The 17,331-nt window shown below is 50.6% G+C and overlaps 3 protein-coding genes across 3 annotated transcripts; all 3 read left to right on the plus strand.

Moving 5' to 3' along the window:
• Positions 1-255: 255 nt before the first annotated feature.
• GGS23DRAFT_586931 (uncharacterized protein) lies at positions 256-2,943 on the plus strand. The gene is made up of 4 exons (XM_051517466.1): positions 256-807; positions 874-1,556; positions 1,635-1,742; positions 1,846-2,943. The coding sequence occupies exons 1-4, from the start codon at positions 452-454 to the stop codon at positions 2,229-2,231; spliced, it is 1,533 nt and encodes a 510-aa protein (XP_051367818.1). The 5' UTR covers positions 256-451; the 3' UTR covers positions 2,232-2,943.
• Positions 2,944-6,149: 3,206 nt separating this feature from the next.
• On the plus strand, positions 6,150-7,203 carry GGS23DRAFT_335143 (uncharacterized protein). Its single transcript, XM_051512989.1, has 3 exons — positions 6,150-6,488; positions 6,542-6,697; positions 6,767-7,203. The coding sequence occupies exons 1-3, from the start codon at positions 6,357-6,359 to the stop codon at positions 7,046-7,048; spliced, it is 570 nt and encodes a 189-aa protein (XP_051367819.1). The 5' UTR covers positions 6,150-6,356; the 3' UTR covers positions 7,049-7,203.
• An 8,211-nt stretch (positions 7,204-15,414) lies between these two features.
• On the plus strand, positions 15,415-17,123 carry GGS23DRAFT_586943 (uncharacterized protein). The gene is made up of 3 exons (XM_051517467.1): positions 15,415-16,133; positions 16,228-16,646; positions 16,709-17,123. The coding sequence occupies exons 1-3, from the start codon at positions 15,581-15,583 to the stop codon at positions 16,844-16,846; spliced, it is 1,110 nt and encodes a 369-aa protein (XP_051367820.1). The 5' UTR covers positions 15,415-15,580; the 3' UTR covers positions 16,847-17,123.
• The last annotated feature ends 208 nt before the right edge of the window (positions 17,124-17,331 follow it).

Here is a 17,331-nt window from a genome sequence, read left to right on the forward strand (position 1 = left end):
ATTCATTATATAAGCCACCCCGCCACCGTATGATTATATAATACACTTGGGTACATCCTAGATACCTATGCTAGACAGATATCTTCATAGGTCTGCATGCATATACGTGTGTATCTTGGAGGTATCTACCCTTGCCGAAGCTAGGCTTAGGAGGTGCATTTGTAGGTACATACGCCCTGTGCGTAGGCAGGTAGGTACCTAACATAAGGTAGGTAGGTACCTCTCATATGACCCAGTATAGGTACCTAAGGTACCTGTAGTAATGAAATCATCAGAATCTGCCTCAATATCCGATGAAGCGTCGTCCGTTCCCTACGTCTTCCGAAACGCGAATATGGAACGTCACCGTCCCAACCCATCGCCAATGCCTACCTGATCGTGCTAGTCGGGCGCCTTGCGATTCGTTCATTATCGTCTCCTCTAGTAGTAGACGCCGTCGCCGCCATTCATCATGTTCGCGTCGCAGGTCACAGCGATGTTTTCTAGTAATTCTACGTTGAGTACCCGATGCCTCCACCTGCGACCCTCGAGACGGTTCACCCAGTTTTTCGTTACACGGCTCGGGCTATCTCCTGCTGCATGCTATAAAGGCGTCACAATTCAGGAGTTCCAGCAAAAGCGAGGTCAGTCTTCGCAGAGTGCAAACAAGCAGGGGCCAACGCCTCCGTCAACGCCTCCGTCAACGCTCCTCCTCCACGCCTTGAAGCAGAGTGTGAACTTCCGCCCCCTATTTACCGCATTCCGCAGCCAAAGCCTTCGTTCGCTGTTTCGCCAGAGCCCGGAAGAGCTTGTTCTCGCCATAATTCTGTAGGGAAATACCATCCTGGCGCCGACCCCGAGAGCAATATACTGATGTTGTGTGTCTACCTGAAGTTTATGCGGTGCGGCCGGCATATGTGTCTACGTTGTTTACGCATATTTCAATTATTTCCAGTCAAAACAATTCACACGATTCCCGCCCCCTATCGCCAGGTCGCTTCGCCGTGCGTTGTACTACAGCAATTACTCGCCCGACCCGAACCAGGCTCTGAAATACTATAAGCTCGCCTTGCAGCAGTGCTCGGAAGCTGGCCTTGATATATTTTCCGACGAGGTTATGGGAATTAGGATCCAATTGGCTGCATGGTTCGAAAAAATTGGGAGCTACAAGAACTCTATCGACGTCCTAGAGAGCCTCCTTCACGACTGCAAAAGATGGATTGAAACGATGGAACAGAGCGCTCGAGACGGGCTTATTGACGCATCGGGAAGCCTGAAAGCCGTGTTGAAAGCTCAAGATTCCGCAGCGGAAGAAGGCCGCGAGCCCGAAAAGCCTGCAAAGCCTGAGAACATGTGGGCCAAGCGGATGAGAATTCTAGGAAAGTCGATTGCGATCAGTGCTAAGCTGGGAGAACTCTACGCGGACGAGCATGTTCTCGAAAGCGACTTAGCTGGTGACCGCTTGGTGTGGTCAGTTGAGACTGTGCTAAAGGAATTGCAGAGACGCCGGATCGAGGGTGTACGAGAGGGCGAAGGTGATTGGATGACCCCAGAGCAAGTTGGGGGAGCGCTTGAGGGTATGCAGACTCTTATCGAGACTATCCCGTTGCCGAATTCCCTTGCCACTTTGATTCAACCTTACTGACTAAGAGCAGCTCTGGGAAACCATTACGAATCTAAATCACAACATTATCTGGCAGCGCCACTCTTCCTTCAGGCTATCACACTTGCGCCACCAAGCAGTTGCCATACTGCCGTGCTTAGTAAGTACACAATATTTATGTCCAGCTTCAGGTTTTCTACTGGTATCTACTATTACTATCGACTATGGTTTACATGTCTCCTCTCTAACAGTATCCTTTGCAGTGAACAACCTTGCTATTTCTCTAGCACAGCAACCCGTGGACATGCTGCCGGAGCCCAGACAGCCCCCCCCGGCCGATAAGCCTAATGCGGCCACCCATCCGACGCGATCTGCCCTCCTTGCTAGTGCCCGCTCGTGGGCGACGCAGGCCCAAGCGACGGCGCAGAAAGTGCGGGGCGAGGATAGAACTGAAGAGTGCGACGAGGCTTGCGCCGTGGCGCTGTGCAACCTTGGAATTATTGCAGAGATGTCTGGAGATGTCGAGGAAGCTAAGCGAAGGTTCAAGGAGAGCCTGCTAATAAGCAAAAATATCCCCTTCGAACCGGGTGTCATACAAGCTGAAGAAGGCCTCCAGCGGTTATCTACAACATCAACAGGACCTTCATAAACCAAGCGTCGGCGGCATTATGATGAAACCCCCCACTTGAAGTCTGTGTCCTTCCACAAGCCTCTAGCTAACTGCTCTCTGGATGGGACTCTCTCTAGCTGCTCAACACGAAGTAGTAACCCACGTCCAGACGCCGCTTGTAAAAACCTACATACCTAATCTGCTCAAACAAGCAAAACATCTCTAAATGTGGCTGCTTCACATAAGCGAGGTCACCGCAGCCGGCCAGGATAACCTGGGATTTGCTGGCGGAAGAATTCCCCAGGCCATTGCAGGCGAGAAGCTAACCAGCGATGTGTCTTCTCGGCTTGATACATTGTTCAGACAAGAACGGGGAACTTAATGTCGAATTAGGCATAAGATTCCGAGCGATCTTACGATAGGGATTGCACCGTAGTCCCCGTCCCCATTTAACGAAGTCGCCTAGGCTGAGGTGAAGGGCAGCCCAGTGATAGCATACATAGTTACTAGATAAGCGTTGAAGTCCCGGGTCCCTTTCTACACAGGCTACAATGCATTTCCCTTTAATACTTGGTATCGACGAAAGCCGAGACCGAAGGGTTGGCCTGGGAATTAGGGAGTAATGCAGCACCTCCATGCGCTATCGGTTGTTAGCCTGATAGACCAAAGTGAGAAGCCTCGTCCAACATAGGACACAACCCAAGTCAGTGAACCCACGTATATGTATCTGTTAATAACACATGCTTTATAACTTCAGCTTACACGCCATCACTATTGGGGTCATATTCACAAGAGGATCATCAATGCGCGTCCATGTCATAAAATTGAGGACTTAGCGCTCCAGAGACTCGTAGCCGCGGAGGATTGCGAAATTACCTGCACCTTCGTCCGAGACGGACTTCCTAAACTGAACTCATCATCCGTACATACTGGTCCTGTATGCTACCCCTGTATTCTAGCCACTCAGATTGAACGACGGGCCGCGGGGAACGGCGGGGTTGATGCCCGTTAATCTACCTGACAGAAACAATTTCATTGGCTCTTCGTCGAGCAGTTCGCTATCGTCCACACACATGTGGAGGCAGAGACATCATTTGGCCGCTTGCCTGGAAGCCCTCATTTCTGCTATGTATGCAACTTCGATCTGACATACATGCATGGCGCCCGGATTATTAATTAATGATTACCTGGTCTGCGGAGTTAGATACCTATGTAAGTAGCTTGGTCTTGTAACCTGTTTAGGCGACGAATCTGGCACATTACACTGGCGGTATCGGCGTCCAGAAATAATAGCGTTGCTTTGTCCCCTACTCATACATCTCCTGAGTAACGCTTATCGAGACAAAGGGAAAAAAAAAGAAATCCATACAGCGAGATGCGAATGGCTTCTGTCTATATGAATATCTCCGAGGAGCTTAGGTCCCCGTTGGTGACGAAACCCCTGTATCTAGCCTAGGAGGCGTCCCATATCAGTCGCTGAGAGGGGTCTTACGTAAGACCCGGAAATAACCAGCCTTATCCTGACTTGTAGGTGGGTAGATACTTAAACCAAGCCGGTAAGTTGTATGATCCCGTCACTTCGGATCGATCTTTGGCTCGAGCCGACGTATGCACGTCAAAATAGTAGCCTTAGAGCCTTACAAGATTTAGCAAGTGCCTGCCTGCCTACTTAAGTGAGTTGTTAGCTACCTATCTCTTGGCGCGTGGGTGGTCTTCTGTGATCGACGGTAAGAAGGCAGGTTAAAACTCCAGCATCTGGGATCTCTGCTTGGGCTGGATTGAATTCTGAGCAGCATTCGAACGTGCTAGGATGTGAGGGGGCTTTTATGTTGATTGCGAGCTCGAAATCTCACTGAGTTTGGTGTTGTGTTTGAAGGTCGCCTCGATCATGTCGCCACTGTCAATGGTTTTTGGTCAAGGCTTATAGGTAGGTAGGTACCAACTCGAATGTATGACCCCGCAGACGCCCGCGGCTATATTATTAATACAGCGATATATGAACGATAAGATACTTGCATTTCCAACCCAGCATACACTTCATTCTGGGAGGTTAGATACCTACTTCAGGCACTGCCTGTACCATACGTCCTAGATAGATACATAGGACTAATACGTGATAAGCGGGTGTGACTCACTGTTTTGGAGAGTATTTCGAAATACTGGTAGGCTAGTTATTTATTTATTCCATATAATCCCCCAACCCCTTCCCCTCCCCCCTTTCAAAAAGAGCACATCAATTATTACTTGTCTGTTCCCAAAGTCGATACAAGCGCAAATGCAGGTGTATGTAGGTAGGTGGGTATGTAGGCAACCCAGGGAGGTGTGTACATGCGCTCGCAGTTTTCGAGATCCCCGAAATACCTACTTACCTACATACCCTCCACCCCATCTACGCGGAGACTATAGGCGCGCATCATTACACCACCGCCAAGTTATAATTTAAGTGCTCACCATCACAGTTTATAAATAGACTGCTATGTAAGGAAACCAACGTACAATATGTGGCATCCCCCAAGACGGTGACTAATAGAAAGATTTATGTGATGAATCAGACAGCCCTACCAGTCGGTGGGATATGATGATGATGATGATGATGATGATGATGATGATGATGATGACAATTACGGGTGCGGGTTTGCATCCGATCGAAGGCCGGGTCCAACCCTCCGTTTCCCACAATTTCCTCGCCTCCGGGAGCGAGAGACCGCTTGCAATGCTACAATGTAACCAACCCGTAATACTGCATGTATCGTGTTGTTCCTGACTTCGAACTCCCTTGCCGGTCAAGTTACATGTCAAAATCGGGGTTTGGAGGGGGGGCACCCAGGGCACATGCACGCGCGGGCAGGGTTTGTCTGGGGGCGGACATGCCCACCTAAGTACCTAAGGGATGCTAAGCATTGGGGCAGACCACCATAGACGTCGTCCCAGCACGGATGCCGAGTCGTCCTTAACAAACCAGCATTTCCAAAGGTTGATCAACGAGTGCTCGCGACATTCTCAAGTCACTAAGCGGTTCAGTCCATCCTACTCTATTCGCTATCCACACACACCTATAAGAACATGTAGTAAGTAGGGGTCTATCATAGAGCCTGAGAATGGTCAGGCGTCGCCCCTCGGTATTCCGGAGGCGACCGCGGCCAAATCTAGATGACAGATCAACGGAGCGCTGCTCCGGCCCGGATTCTCATTTCTCGATTGGGTATGCCTACCGGCGGTGAGATATATGACGGGACTGAGCGGCTAGGGGGTTCATTGCGTCGGATAGAATTCGAGAATGGCATCCTAGCCACAGCCCCTCTTGTAGGTGTCCCGCATATCCTACGGCGCGGGCAGGTCTTTGCGATCGTTTCGTAGAGAGTCTTACGCCTACGATTAAGATTTTTCTTCTCTTGACATCTGGCACAATACTTGCCTCCAACTCCAGATTCTACCGCGTGAGAAATCTTCACTGCAAGCTTGGGACGCACGGGCTATCCCGCGGCCATTTCGGCGTTTGCGGGAACCTGACGGTTAGATGCGCGCTCGGTAGCGAAGGGAGCCCGACGCGTTCCAATGATTCTATGCATCCTGCAGCTACCGCAATGCCACGCGAGCTGACTTGGACTTGTGAACTAAGCCTCTCCGAGTTCCCTATTCGCCTCCGAAGAAGGAGGAGCCCCTATTCCCGAAGAACCCCCCTCCCACCTACATCCAGGAATACCGACGTTCGGATTCTATTTCCCACCAGTTCCGGGAAGAACACATGACGTCCTCGGTTTAGCAGAGGCAACGCCCCTGCAGTTAGGCGGCATCCTGTTCCGGCCGCACATCCAGGGATGATTAGGGCTTTGCGAATACATGCCAAATCTGGAATATCTCTTGCAGTATTATGGTTGACGACATAATGCCCTGCCAACCGGAGCTCGGTAACATGTCGGACGAGGAGTGAGATCTAGCCCTTGCTCGATCGTCTACGAACCGGCATGCACCCACTCCCTCTCGACTTTGTGCAGAAGGCAACCACAAGATATATATCCTTGACGTCCTTCTCGCGGCTTTACCGGGGGTAAGCTGAACGTTACCCTTCATAAATACGCCACACCAGTCCCGAATCTTTGGTGTATTAGTGCTCTCACCCCAAGAATTTATCGTAATAACTACGCTCAATATTAGTAATATAAAATGGTTGCAATCAGCACTTCTAACCATACATCCTCTCCCTCCAACCCGACAGCGTATATTAGATACGGTGATACGGATCCGTATCCGGATTCCTCGAATGCATCGACGACATCGAGCCCCATGGACGTTCCTGTACGTAACTTGCGCGAAAGCTCTCATGACTATGCCTTACCATGACATGATAGTACGACTTGTCCTTCCAAGCGATATATCCTAGTCTCGAACATACGGATGGACGGGGAGAAGCCGCCCAGACTGAGACACAGCAGCCCAATTCCAAACCTGTAGCGAAACGGAAACGTGAGAACAGGTACAAGAATGCACCTCCTTCAGTATTATCTGTAAGCGCCTCTAACCACCACGGAAGATGGATTCTGAGCTGGGCACTAAGACCTTATCCCTCATTATAGCGCCGGAGAGCCCAGAACCGCGCATCACAGCGAGCATATCGAGAGAGGAAGGACCAACGCATCAAAGATCTCGAGGTCTTGCTAGGCGAGGCTCAGAAAAAGAACGATGTTCTTAGCCAAGCTTATTCTAACTTGCAAGAAGAGTACAATAGGCTCCAGTGTGAGCAAGAGACGGCAAGCCGTTACCAGCAAGATGGTCCGGCATATGACCCGGCCATTGGCCCAGCGGCGGGCGACATGAATTGGTTCTTCTACGACGGTCCACCAGGTTATTCTATTTAGACGCTACCGGCGAACCGATATATTTGGCTCTCAGTGAGCCGCACACTGGTCCGCCGTGGTAAGCCTTCACCAGGGGCCCAGACGACACGGCTGTCTTCAACTTGAAACATGACGACACTGACGACTTCAACGCGGGGGGGCCTTAGGCTACAGTTTCTCGACACCTTTGCGCTAATATATATCTCGATACAACTTGCCGCGACGATGTTCGGACAGCGAAGTAGATATTATCGCCAGCGCTAACTCGCTTGAGAGACCCGGTTGCCAAAGCCCATGCGGCCGCGAGGAACATCTACCTCTACCCTCTATATCACACAGATACGGATAATGCACTAGTCACCGTTTCTCTCCACAGCTTTGTGGTTATAATTAGTATTCGGCAAGCTCTTACAAACTTGGGTTGGCGCAGGGATTGAGGCACATCGAGGCACATCGGGGTCGATGGAAAGCACCTACTAAGGAGTGGCTTTGAGCATTCGTGGCTACTCATAGGAATAGTAGCGAAAGACCCATCGCCACTGCCTATACAGGCCTGCGAGAAGGGACGTTGAGACACGGCGCCGTTCCAGGGATGCCCTATAAAGACTTACTTCCTCGACGCTTCAACGCTGAACCTCCCGGTCTCTCGATTTGGTGCTATGTCACAACGACGACCCCGTTGTCATGGCGGGTGGTATACTGGCCTCGCCGTTTAGTTTTAGAACACGGCCAGAACATAGTAACATTCGTCTTCGCGACTTTGTAACTATTAGTCGAGACTGGCCTGTGGCGGCAAGACGTTGGTGGTGGTTCCGATCGTTGAGGTATATTCAAAATAGTCTTCTTAGATCAAACTACCGCCACCAGTAATCCTTTATGCTGCACATAAGGTGACGGTATGCTCAAGGCCCCGGGCCATCGGATAAGCCACAGTTCGTACGCTGGTTCTGTGGCGTCTCAGCGGTTTGTTTTACGTGTCTTGTCTCCACGGCTGCACTTGAGGCCGCGGCTAGCGAGCGGCATGTTTGTTGCGTGGTTGTCTCCACGGCTGGACTCCGTGTCCGCAGACGGCCTTTTTTAACGCTACCTAAGGACACAGCGGCGCCGCATTATAGGCCCGGCACCGGCCACGTCCCATAGGACTAAAGAATTCACGATGATGCCCCCCGGATCTTCATCCATGTGTTGACGTGAAGCCGCCACGGACGTGGGCTCGGCAAGGGAAGACATGGCAGAGAAGAAGGCAAAGGCAAGAGTGGAAGTGAGAGGAGGAGAGACAGGTTAGTAGGAGGTAGGTACCTAAGTACCCAATGCAGATGAGTACTCGAGATGGTTCAACTTCCTTCTGAGGTTCTCGGTGTGGCGTAATCGCTTTGGAAGTTGCCAGGCGCCTTCCCGACGTCTACATGAGTCAATCTACCACCTAATTGGAGAGGAGGGAAGTCGCAAATGCTGGTGGTGGTGATGGTGGCGCCGCAGTTACACATCGAGGTAATTACTACACATAGCTGGGAGAGAAGCGGGAGCTGGTAGCTGGATTCTTCCGTCCGAGGATAGTCTAAAGCCCTGTGATGCCGTCCGGTTTATTCGTTATAATGGGCGCAGTAGCGTGTCTGAGTGTATCTTTTCCTAGGTGCTGCGTAAAGCGCGGATGCCTACATTCTAAGACTTGTAGATATAGGCCCAAGAGAGCTGTTTCCATACGTGACACTGGGTTTTGTTTAAAATTTTCAAAATTAAAAAGGGGGGGGCGGGGGAGTTTGGTTTAGGGAAGGATGTGAAAGTTAAGATGCAGGCTGTTTTTCATATAATATTAGTGTTATTTGCCGAGTACAGTTCATAGAGAATTGTCTTCTCGCTTTCAAGTCAAATCAAACCCTCTAAGATAGCTGAACGGTTTATTATTGTTCGTGCCGTTTATAAACCTGAATGGTACTCGAGTCGCCGTTGGCGACCAGATACCGCCTTCGGCCCATTGCCCTGCCTCCGAACCATCAGATAATACGATACCATGCCGCACTGTACACTTATCTTGCGATTCCGAGGAGGCGGAATCTCAGCGCGGGTGAGCGATGCTGATTGGTAGGCAATTATGGTCTCTCCTATTTAGCCAGACTCGCCATCGTACATGCTACGAATTTTCCAAAGTGATGGACTCCGCTCTAGAATCACCCCAAGCGATCAGCCGGGAGTCCCCTGTTGAATTTGCAGTTCTAGGTACTGTGCTATCGCGGACTTTTGTTTACGGAAAGTTCACCGGAACGCTATCTTGCTGTTATATTTCCATCAGGAGATCGAGATACGGACCGGAACAGTGAGGAGTGATGCCTCTCAGCTATCGCAGCGCTAGCCTGAGCATACTGAACACTTGGGTCCGAAAGCAGAGGTTCTACTTCGTATCAAGATAATTTGATATTCGCTGAAGATCGTACAGGCTATGGGAGAAGTGCTAGGCATAGGTCAACGGATACTAGACCTAAGAGGGGTGTGGGAGGGACCCTTAGAGGAAGGTGTAATAATACATCTTAGCCACAAATATGCATTATCGGGTTTGGCTGTATCATCACGTTGCTCCGGCGCCCCAAATTACCCGGCGATATAGACTTCATGTTGCCGAGTTCGTCTGGTATCTCATATATCAACCGCAAAGGGTGACTTCCTGCCTATTTGCGCGGATGCTCCTGTTTATTCTTCGTACTTGATGCACATCAGGACTCTGCTAAACACAATAGAAGTCCGAAAATGAAGGCTAGACGAGCATTGATTTTCTTTCTCTCGAGCCATTTACGGAAGGTGGTCGCCTCAGGCTTCCGGGGAGCGTTCGAGAACATCCTTCATGAATCCGATCTTCTATTGCAGTGGGACCCGGTCAACGCGGCTAACTATCCCCTCGTGGTCCATTCCAAGCTCATTAATCAGACAAGCGAGCATGGCGCGAATTCGTTGGAAATCAACCTCGAAAGTAAGACCCTCCCAGACAGGCGAACAAAGGGACCAACTCACGCGTACTGTCAGTTGGCTTGAATGCTAGTTCATTTCTTTGGAAAAGCGTGCCATACCCACTTCCATACTTCGCGACAGCTAGATACCAAGTAGAGGTGTGGCCTCGCAATTGGGTAGGGCCGAAAGCCTCAGCTCCGGCCTATATATTTTCGCCATATTTCAAGATAATAGAGTCGCCAGATGGGAGGACAGACGGATTAAAAGACGTAAGGGCTCGGATCACCCAAACATCCTGTTCATAACATCAGCATACGCTTACGAGAGAAACAGCCATTTAACGGCACGACGGTATTGCCATCCAGACCAAAAAACCAGCCAGTTTCCACAAGCGGAGTCAACAACAACACCGCGATTGCTGCCGGCTTGGTTGTACCTGTTGTTGTTATATTAGCAGTTTTCTGTTTCGTATGGATACAGAAACGGCAGAAGAGAATCCTCGACGAGAGAAAGAAACAGAGGGAAGAATTGTACATCGACTAAACATGAGATTTTAGTAAGTTGAAGCCGCACGCCCCACGAGGAACAATTACGATCATCTTCTTTCAACGCCAATTTATAGACCTTCTCTAGTGGGCTGCTTCCGGCTTCACTATGAAGGAGACCGCTACAGTTAACTGCTGTTTATATAAACCGACAACTCTCGGAAATAATTGTTGGATGGTTAGAAGATTAGATCAAAATTTTCGAGTCGGGCACTTGCTTCCTCCAGCACTGCGTTCTTAGAAGAGCATATGTACTATAATCATGGCCAACCTAGGTCGCAAGGAGCTGGGACGAGCACGACCGGAGTTACTTGCTAATTATCTGCCAATTCATATATTAAGCAAATATAATACCATGCCGAGAAGAATACTTCCCGAGAATAACAAGCCAGGAAGATCATTGCGTCGGCCACGTTGCCGCACGCAATAGTGAATTTTCATGAAAGATGCAGAGGATGGCCCAATACAAAGCCTGGACCTGAAATGCTTGCCCCCCATAGATGAGTTCCGTAGCCAGTCGTTGCTCACGCCCGTTGGCAATACAGGGGCTGTTGGGGATAGATGCAGTTCCTCCACCGAACCCGTTGCGCGCGAGACACCGGTACTCTGTCGGGGCGTAAATTTTCAGTGCGTATGGCGGCCCCTTAGCTATGGGAAGAATTGAGAAGTTACTGTTAATCGAGATCGGAACGGGGTGCAGGTGTGATCAGCGGTGGAACAAATCACGGATCTGGGGATCTTGATCAAGAGCTGATCATGGTATTAAATTGGTTAGCAGCATCAAAGCGCCATCTGCCAAGAGGAGGCGGCGCCAGTTGGCTGGATATGCCCCAGCCAGCCTCAACCCTCCATGAAAAGTAACCTAGGAGAATACACACCTCGGACTTATGAATCGAACCCTTTACCCATCGAACAATACGTAGGCCGTGTACTTCGTGAAGGGTCGGTGAGACGACACGTGAATCGCGATTCACAGCCACCTGGCATCAAACAAGATATGCCTGTCGGCTGGCAGGTTGACAAGGAGTCCCGTGTAGATGGGATTTGTCAGTCGGGATGTTCTCAACTTGTGCAACGAGAACGAGAGAAAAATAAAATCAGGATTTGTTCGCTTACCTACATACGTACGCATGTATGCACGCATATCATACCCCCCACATGATCTCAGGGGTATACCCCTGGCCTGTCGAATCCATATCTCTTCCTCTAGGCAAGGAGTTCATGCTCTCGATGTCCAAATAACCATCTCTCTACCATATGTATATAGGTAGGTATGATTCATACCTATCATCCGAGGAACGAGAGTCTAGACAATAAGCGATATACTTCACCCTCCTTATCAAACTGACTTCATCACCAACAAGTTCTTTGATCAAAATCCCCCCTTTTTCCAGTTTATGGTTAGATAGTTTCGAGTCCTAGACAGGTCTAAGCGCACTGGCGGCGGGCACCCCTGCTCTAGCTGGACCAATGGCCGAGGTTTAGTCCTACGATCTTGTCTGACGGCCACCTCATGTCCAACAGGCTATAGGCAAGCTATTTAAGGGCTTATGGTAGCCTGGGATGCTGACCTGGCCTAAGAGCGAAGTTCGCTTCTGCCGAATGCAAGTATTGAGGTTATATTGGGTCAGGCCAGTGACAATGTCCAGCTTAGGCGAAATACGAGTCCACCATTTCATAGGGATTCCATGGAGACATGCGCTAAGAGAGACGGCGCAGGCGTGTGGCGTGTAGAAATTGCTGGCGGCCTTGGCTGCTGGCTATTGGCAGGCCTCCAGGCCTCGTGGCCCCCAATTTATGCCATCCAGGGGTTCTCGTTATCTGAGTCTTTATAATAGTATGACCCGTCCTCCCAGGTCCTCCTACTCACGCCGCTCTGTTTTCGTTGAGCCTCTACCTTGAGCCAGAGGACCAACTAGACCTCTCGACGTGTTGCACGTCGTCCTTTCGTTTATCCTTCATAGTCACTCGTTGGTACACATACTATAGCCATAGCGATGGCCCCCTCGTTCCTTAAGGCAGTTGGTGCTGCCACCATTGCCCTTGCTGCTCGGGCAGGCGCTGCCAAATCTTATCAAATCTCTGAGACTTACGACGGGACCAGCTTCTTTGAGAAGTTTGACTTCTTCACTGTGAGAACCTTTCGTACGGGGCTGAGCTCTTATTAGCTGGTTCTAATCTTCCATTTAGGATGTTGACCCCAACGGCGGCTACGTCCAATATCAGAGCCGATCCGACTCTGAAAAGCTTGGCCTCATTAGAGCTCAAGATGGTGAGATTTACATTGGCGTGGACTATGCTGGCGAATACGATCCACTTGGATTTGGGCGAAAGAGCGTTAGGCTGGAGAGTAAGAACGTTTACAACCATGGCCTCGTTGTAGCCGACTTCATCCACTTGCCCAAGCCCGTGTGTGGTTCTTGGCCCGCGTTTGTGAGTGCATTTCAAATACTCGTCCTCATTTTTATCTACCATGTGCGCTCTCGTCTTCAGACTCCCTTAGGACCACAAGGCGTGGTTGGGAATTTCGCGTCTTGGGACCATTTTGTTAACGGACAACTTACAAATAACCGGTACTGACTTCTCAAGTGGTTTTTCGGCGAGCCTTGGCCAACAAAGGGGGAAATCGATATTTACGAGAACTGGAATGACCTCACCTTCAACCGCCACACTGCACACGTTGATGCCCCGGACGTCGTCGGCGACTGTATAATCACCCAAGATGGCATGACGGCCAACATCGACTCTCCTAACTGCTATGATCACGCTCCAGACCAGTGGGCATTCCAAGGCTGCTCCGCCTCGGAGTATTCAAGCACCTTCGGATCTCCCTCCGGGGGCGTTTACGCGATGGAGTGGACTGATGACTTTTTGAAAATCTGGGACTGGCCTCGGACGGCCGCACCTGCAGACGTCCTGAGCGGCAAGCCCGTGCCTAGCGACCTCTGGGGCGTCCCATCTTATGTGATCCAGCAGTGCGACGTCAGTAAGGCATTCAGGGATATGAAGATGATCCTGAATGTCGATTTTTGCGCTGTCGCCGGCCAGGCTGATAAATGGGACGAGAGCTGCAAGGCTAAGACCGGTTATGATACTTGCACCCAGTATGTTGCGAAGGAACACGGTGACTTCGCTGAGGTCAACTTCAAGATTAAGGACATCAAGATTTACCAGCTAGTTGAGACCGCTCTGCCGACGTCATCATCTAGCACATCTAGCTCCACGTCCACTGTCTCAACCTCCTCGGTTATCTCGACTAGTTCGAGCACGTCAGCCACGCCGACTTCCTCTACTGTTTCTGCTACATCGATAGCCTCGAGCACAAGCTCACAAGTCGGTGTATCATCGAGCTCTAGCAGCGCCGTTACGCCTAGCTCGTCAAATGTTAGCGTTACTTCGTCTTCCACCATCCCCGACAGTAGCATTTCCGCCTCGGAAACGACCAAGTCGACTACACCGTCTAGCTCCGCCTCGTCGACCACCTTTGACGATGATGACACCTGTACCGACGATGGCGACCATTCTTCAAGCTCGTACGTGGCATCTTCGACCGGGAGCGTTTCGGCTACGGTAACATCCTCTTTTGGTACTGCGACCTCCGTGCCCAGCAGTCCCTACCCCGTTCTCACTTCCTCCTCGTCCGAGGAGTCGGAGCTAACCACATCGACGATCTACTCAACCGCCGTCCGTACCGTCACCTCGTGCCCGGCGACGGTGACGAACTGCCCGACCGGTGGTTACGTCACCACTGAGATTATCTCAGTTGGAACTACCGTTTGCCCCGTGACGTCGACGAGCTCCCAGCCGCGACCGACCACGACTGCTAGTGTCCCCGAGGGATACACCACGGGCACTGTCAAGGTCACCAAGACGTACACGATTACCTCTTGCAAGCCCACCGTCACTGACTGCCCCGTGGGCTCTGTCACCACTGAAATCATTGTCAAGACGGCCACGTATCCCGCCGAGAAGCCGAATACCGTTCCAAGCTCCGCTGTGAGTCAAACGGCGGAAAGTACTGTCGCTGTGAGCAAGCCAACAACGGAGGCCGTGAAGCCGCCGAGCACGACTGCCACGACTGATGTGGTGACGAAGCCGTCCAAAGCCAGTAGCAGCAGCGATGCTGAGGTCAACGCCATAACAACGACTGTGGTTCCCGCCGCAAGCGCCAACACAGGTTATTATCACCCTAACGCAACCCTGGCGACGTCCGTCGCTCTTAGTCTCCCCAGTGGATCGCCTGGCGTTATTGGTGGTGGTATCGTGGTTGTAAGTAGCGGTATCAGGGTAACTGTCAATCTTGCGCTCTTGGGCGTGTTGGCGATCTTCTTCACTGTGTAAGTAGACTTTGGCTAGAGGGATTCTCAGGCCTGGGCCCCGAAGTACTCATGTTTATGTACCCTCGATTCCCTAGAGATAAGCCGCTGTAGTAAGACCTTTTTTGGGTATTGCCGTGGGTACCTAGAGAATGAGTGCAGACTGTTGCGTGTGTAAGTGTCTGGTCAAGTGTCTTGTAACGCTCTCTCTACGTGCCTGTGGGTGGTTGTAAGCATTAGCGCTTAAGCCTCTGGGTCGGATTGAGGACTGTGAGCTACATACTATACATACTACGTGGAGGTACCTACTTACGTGAATATACCTATTAATATATACGCCTCTATACCTAGGTATATCGTTAACGTCCCTATATTCTAAATAACCATAGGTATTCTATGTACACATCACTCTACATAGGAGGTACCTACCTAGGTACCTAGGTACCTAAGGTAGGACGTCGATCAAGTTAGTGGGTACCTAAGTACATACCTACTTCAGACGTGCCTTACATTAAGTAAGGAGGCACTTAAGATCTACCTGCTCGGTACCTATGCGTTACCTACCTAGGTACCTACGTGGCGTATGGTCGGACGCTGTGTGGAAAAGGGCCTGGCAACTCCTCCCAATGAGCGCAGATATGTCCGGGCAGATTTTCTCAGTACGTACGTAGGTACCTAACCTTATTTTCACCTCACTTACAGAACCGTCCTACCGCCTCCTCCACCTTTCCGCACTCCGAGCAGGTGTCGTGATGCCCCCCCATCGGTTCTTTCGATTTATATGGCGCCTTTGCCCAGATCGAGTGTCTGCCGCTTCCACCCCGGCCCCCTCCCATCTCTTCTCGATCCGACCTAGTCGGCCGCTCTTTCGAACGGCTCCTCCGCCGAGCCGCCGGCCACATTCGTTCCACCAGACGCGCAGCTACAACAATGATCCGCACCATCAACTTTCCCAGGCCAAGCCTCTTGTAACATCCGACCGCCTCGGACGTTTTGCCCGCTCGCCAAGCTTGCACGCGGTCATCGCCATCTCGGTTGTCGGCGCATTCGCTTTCTATTTTAGCAACATCCAAACCGTGCCGGTGTCGGGGCGGCGCCGCTTCAATTGCTTTAGCGAGCAGACCGTAGAGGCGGCGGGTGAGGCTCAGGTCAAGAGGCTCATCTGGGAGGTGGAACGGTCAGGCGGCCGCTTCTTGAGCGACTGGGACCCACGAACGGCTATGGTGAAGCGGGTTATGAAGAGGTTAATCCCCGTCTCAGGAATGGCGGATGATGCTTGGGAGATCAGGGTGATTGACGACCCTCGTACGTGACACCCTCAAAGTTCCCTCGCGTCGACTACATCACGGGGTGATGGTAGAAGGGGAGGAGGAGAAATTAATACGTCGGCTATGGCTAGACACAGCAAATGCCTTCGTCGTCCCCGGCGGCAAGGTCTTCGTGTTTAGCGGCCTATTGCCCATTGCGCGGAACGAGCAGGGCCTTGCGACAGTCTTGGGCCATGAGATAGCACACAATCTCGCCGGGCACGTAGCCGAGCGCATGTCGGGTCAGATCGGGATCAACATCCTTCTCTACTCCCTCATATTCCTTACCGGCGGAATCGCGATTCTAGGCACACAATTCTTCGGGGGTGCAGTTCTAGATCTCCTGTTCTCGCGACCGATGGGACGGATGCAAGAGACCGAAGCTGATCACATAGGCCTCATGATGATGGCGGAAGCTTGCTATGATCCGCGCGAGGCGATTGAATTTTGGAAGCGGATGGAACGAGCACAGCAAGGAGAGCCGCCGGAATGGATGAGTACTCACCCGTCGGTAAGTGCATTAACCCGTGCGTTTCGAAGTTGACGACTAGCTCGGAAGCTTACAACATAAAGAACTTCAATCGGATACAGAAAATAGAGGAGTGGATGCCCAGGGCCATGGAGAAGATGCGGGCAAGCGATTGTCAGGGAACATCAACATTCGCTGACATGTTTAGGAGAGCTATGGAAATGGGTATTCGAATAGAATAGGATCGCTCGGGATACCAGAACGATGCGAGAGCAACGATCGTTACTAGAAGCCGTTGTCGTAGGCAAGGACCACGTGGACCTGTTCACCTTGGCAATTCGCCTATATAGGCAGGCATATGTAAACATAACGCCCTAGAAACACCCAGGAAAGGCTGCCGATGCAAGTGCCCACTATCTATATACCGAGAGAGAACAGGCTTAAATATATAAACTCTTAGTAGAAGCACACTAGTATATATATAGTTTAACTTTATTAAATATTAAACGTTTAGAATTAGCTATTCAAAAATTGTTACGTAAAACGTAGACGTTTACGATACGCTTTACGGTACATAGGCTTATGAGGGCTAGTTTAATTAGTGTATAATAAAAATATAATTTACTAAAAGTATAATATAATAAAGTATTTTAATTAATATAAAATTAAATCTATTATAACGCATTTATGTTTAAATATAACATTTATATAAAAAGATAACTATATA

Source organism: Durotheca rogersii (genome assembly GCF_024521655.1).
Source record: "Durotheca rogersii strain YMJ 92031201 chromosome Unknown GGS23scaffold_36, whole genome shotgun sequence".
In the NCBI taxonomy this organism is placed as follows: domain Eukaryota; kingdom Fungi; phylum Ascomycota; class Sordariomycetes; order Xylariales; family Xylariaceae; genus Durotheca; species Durotheca rogersii.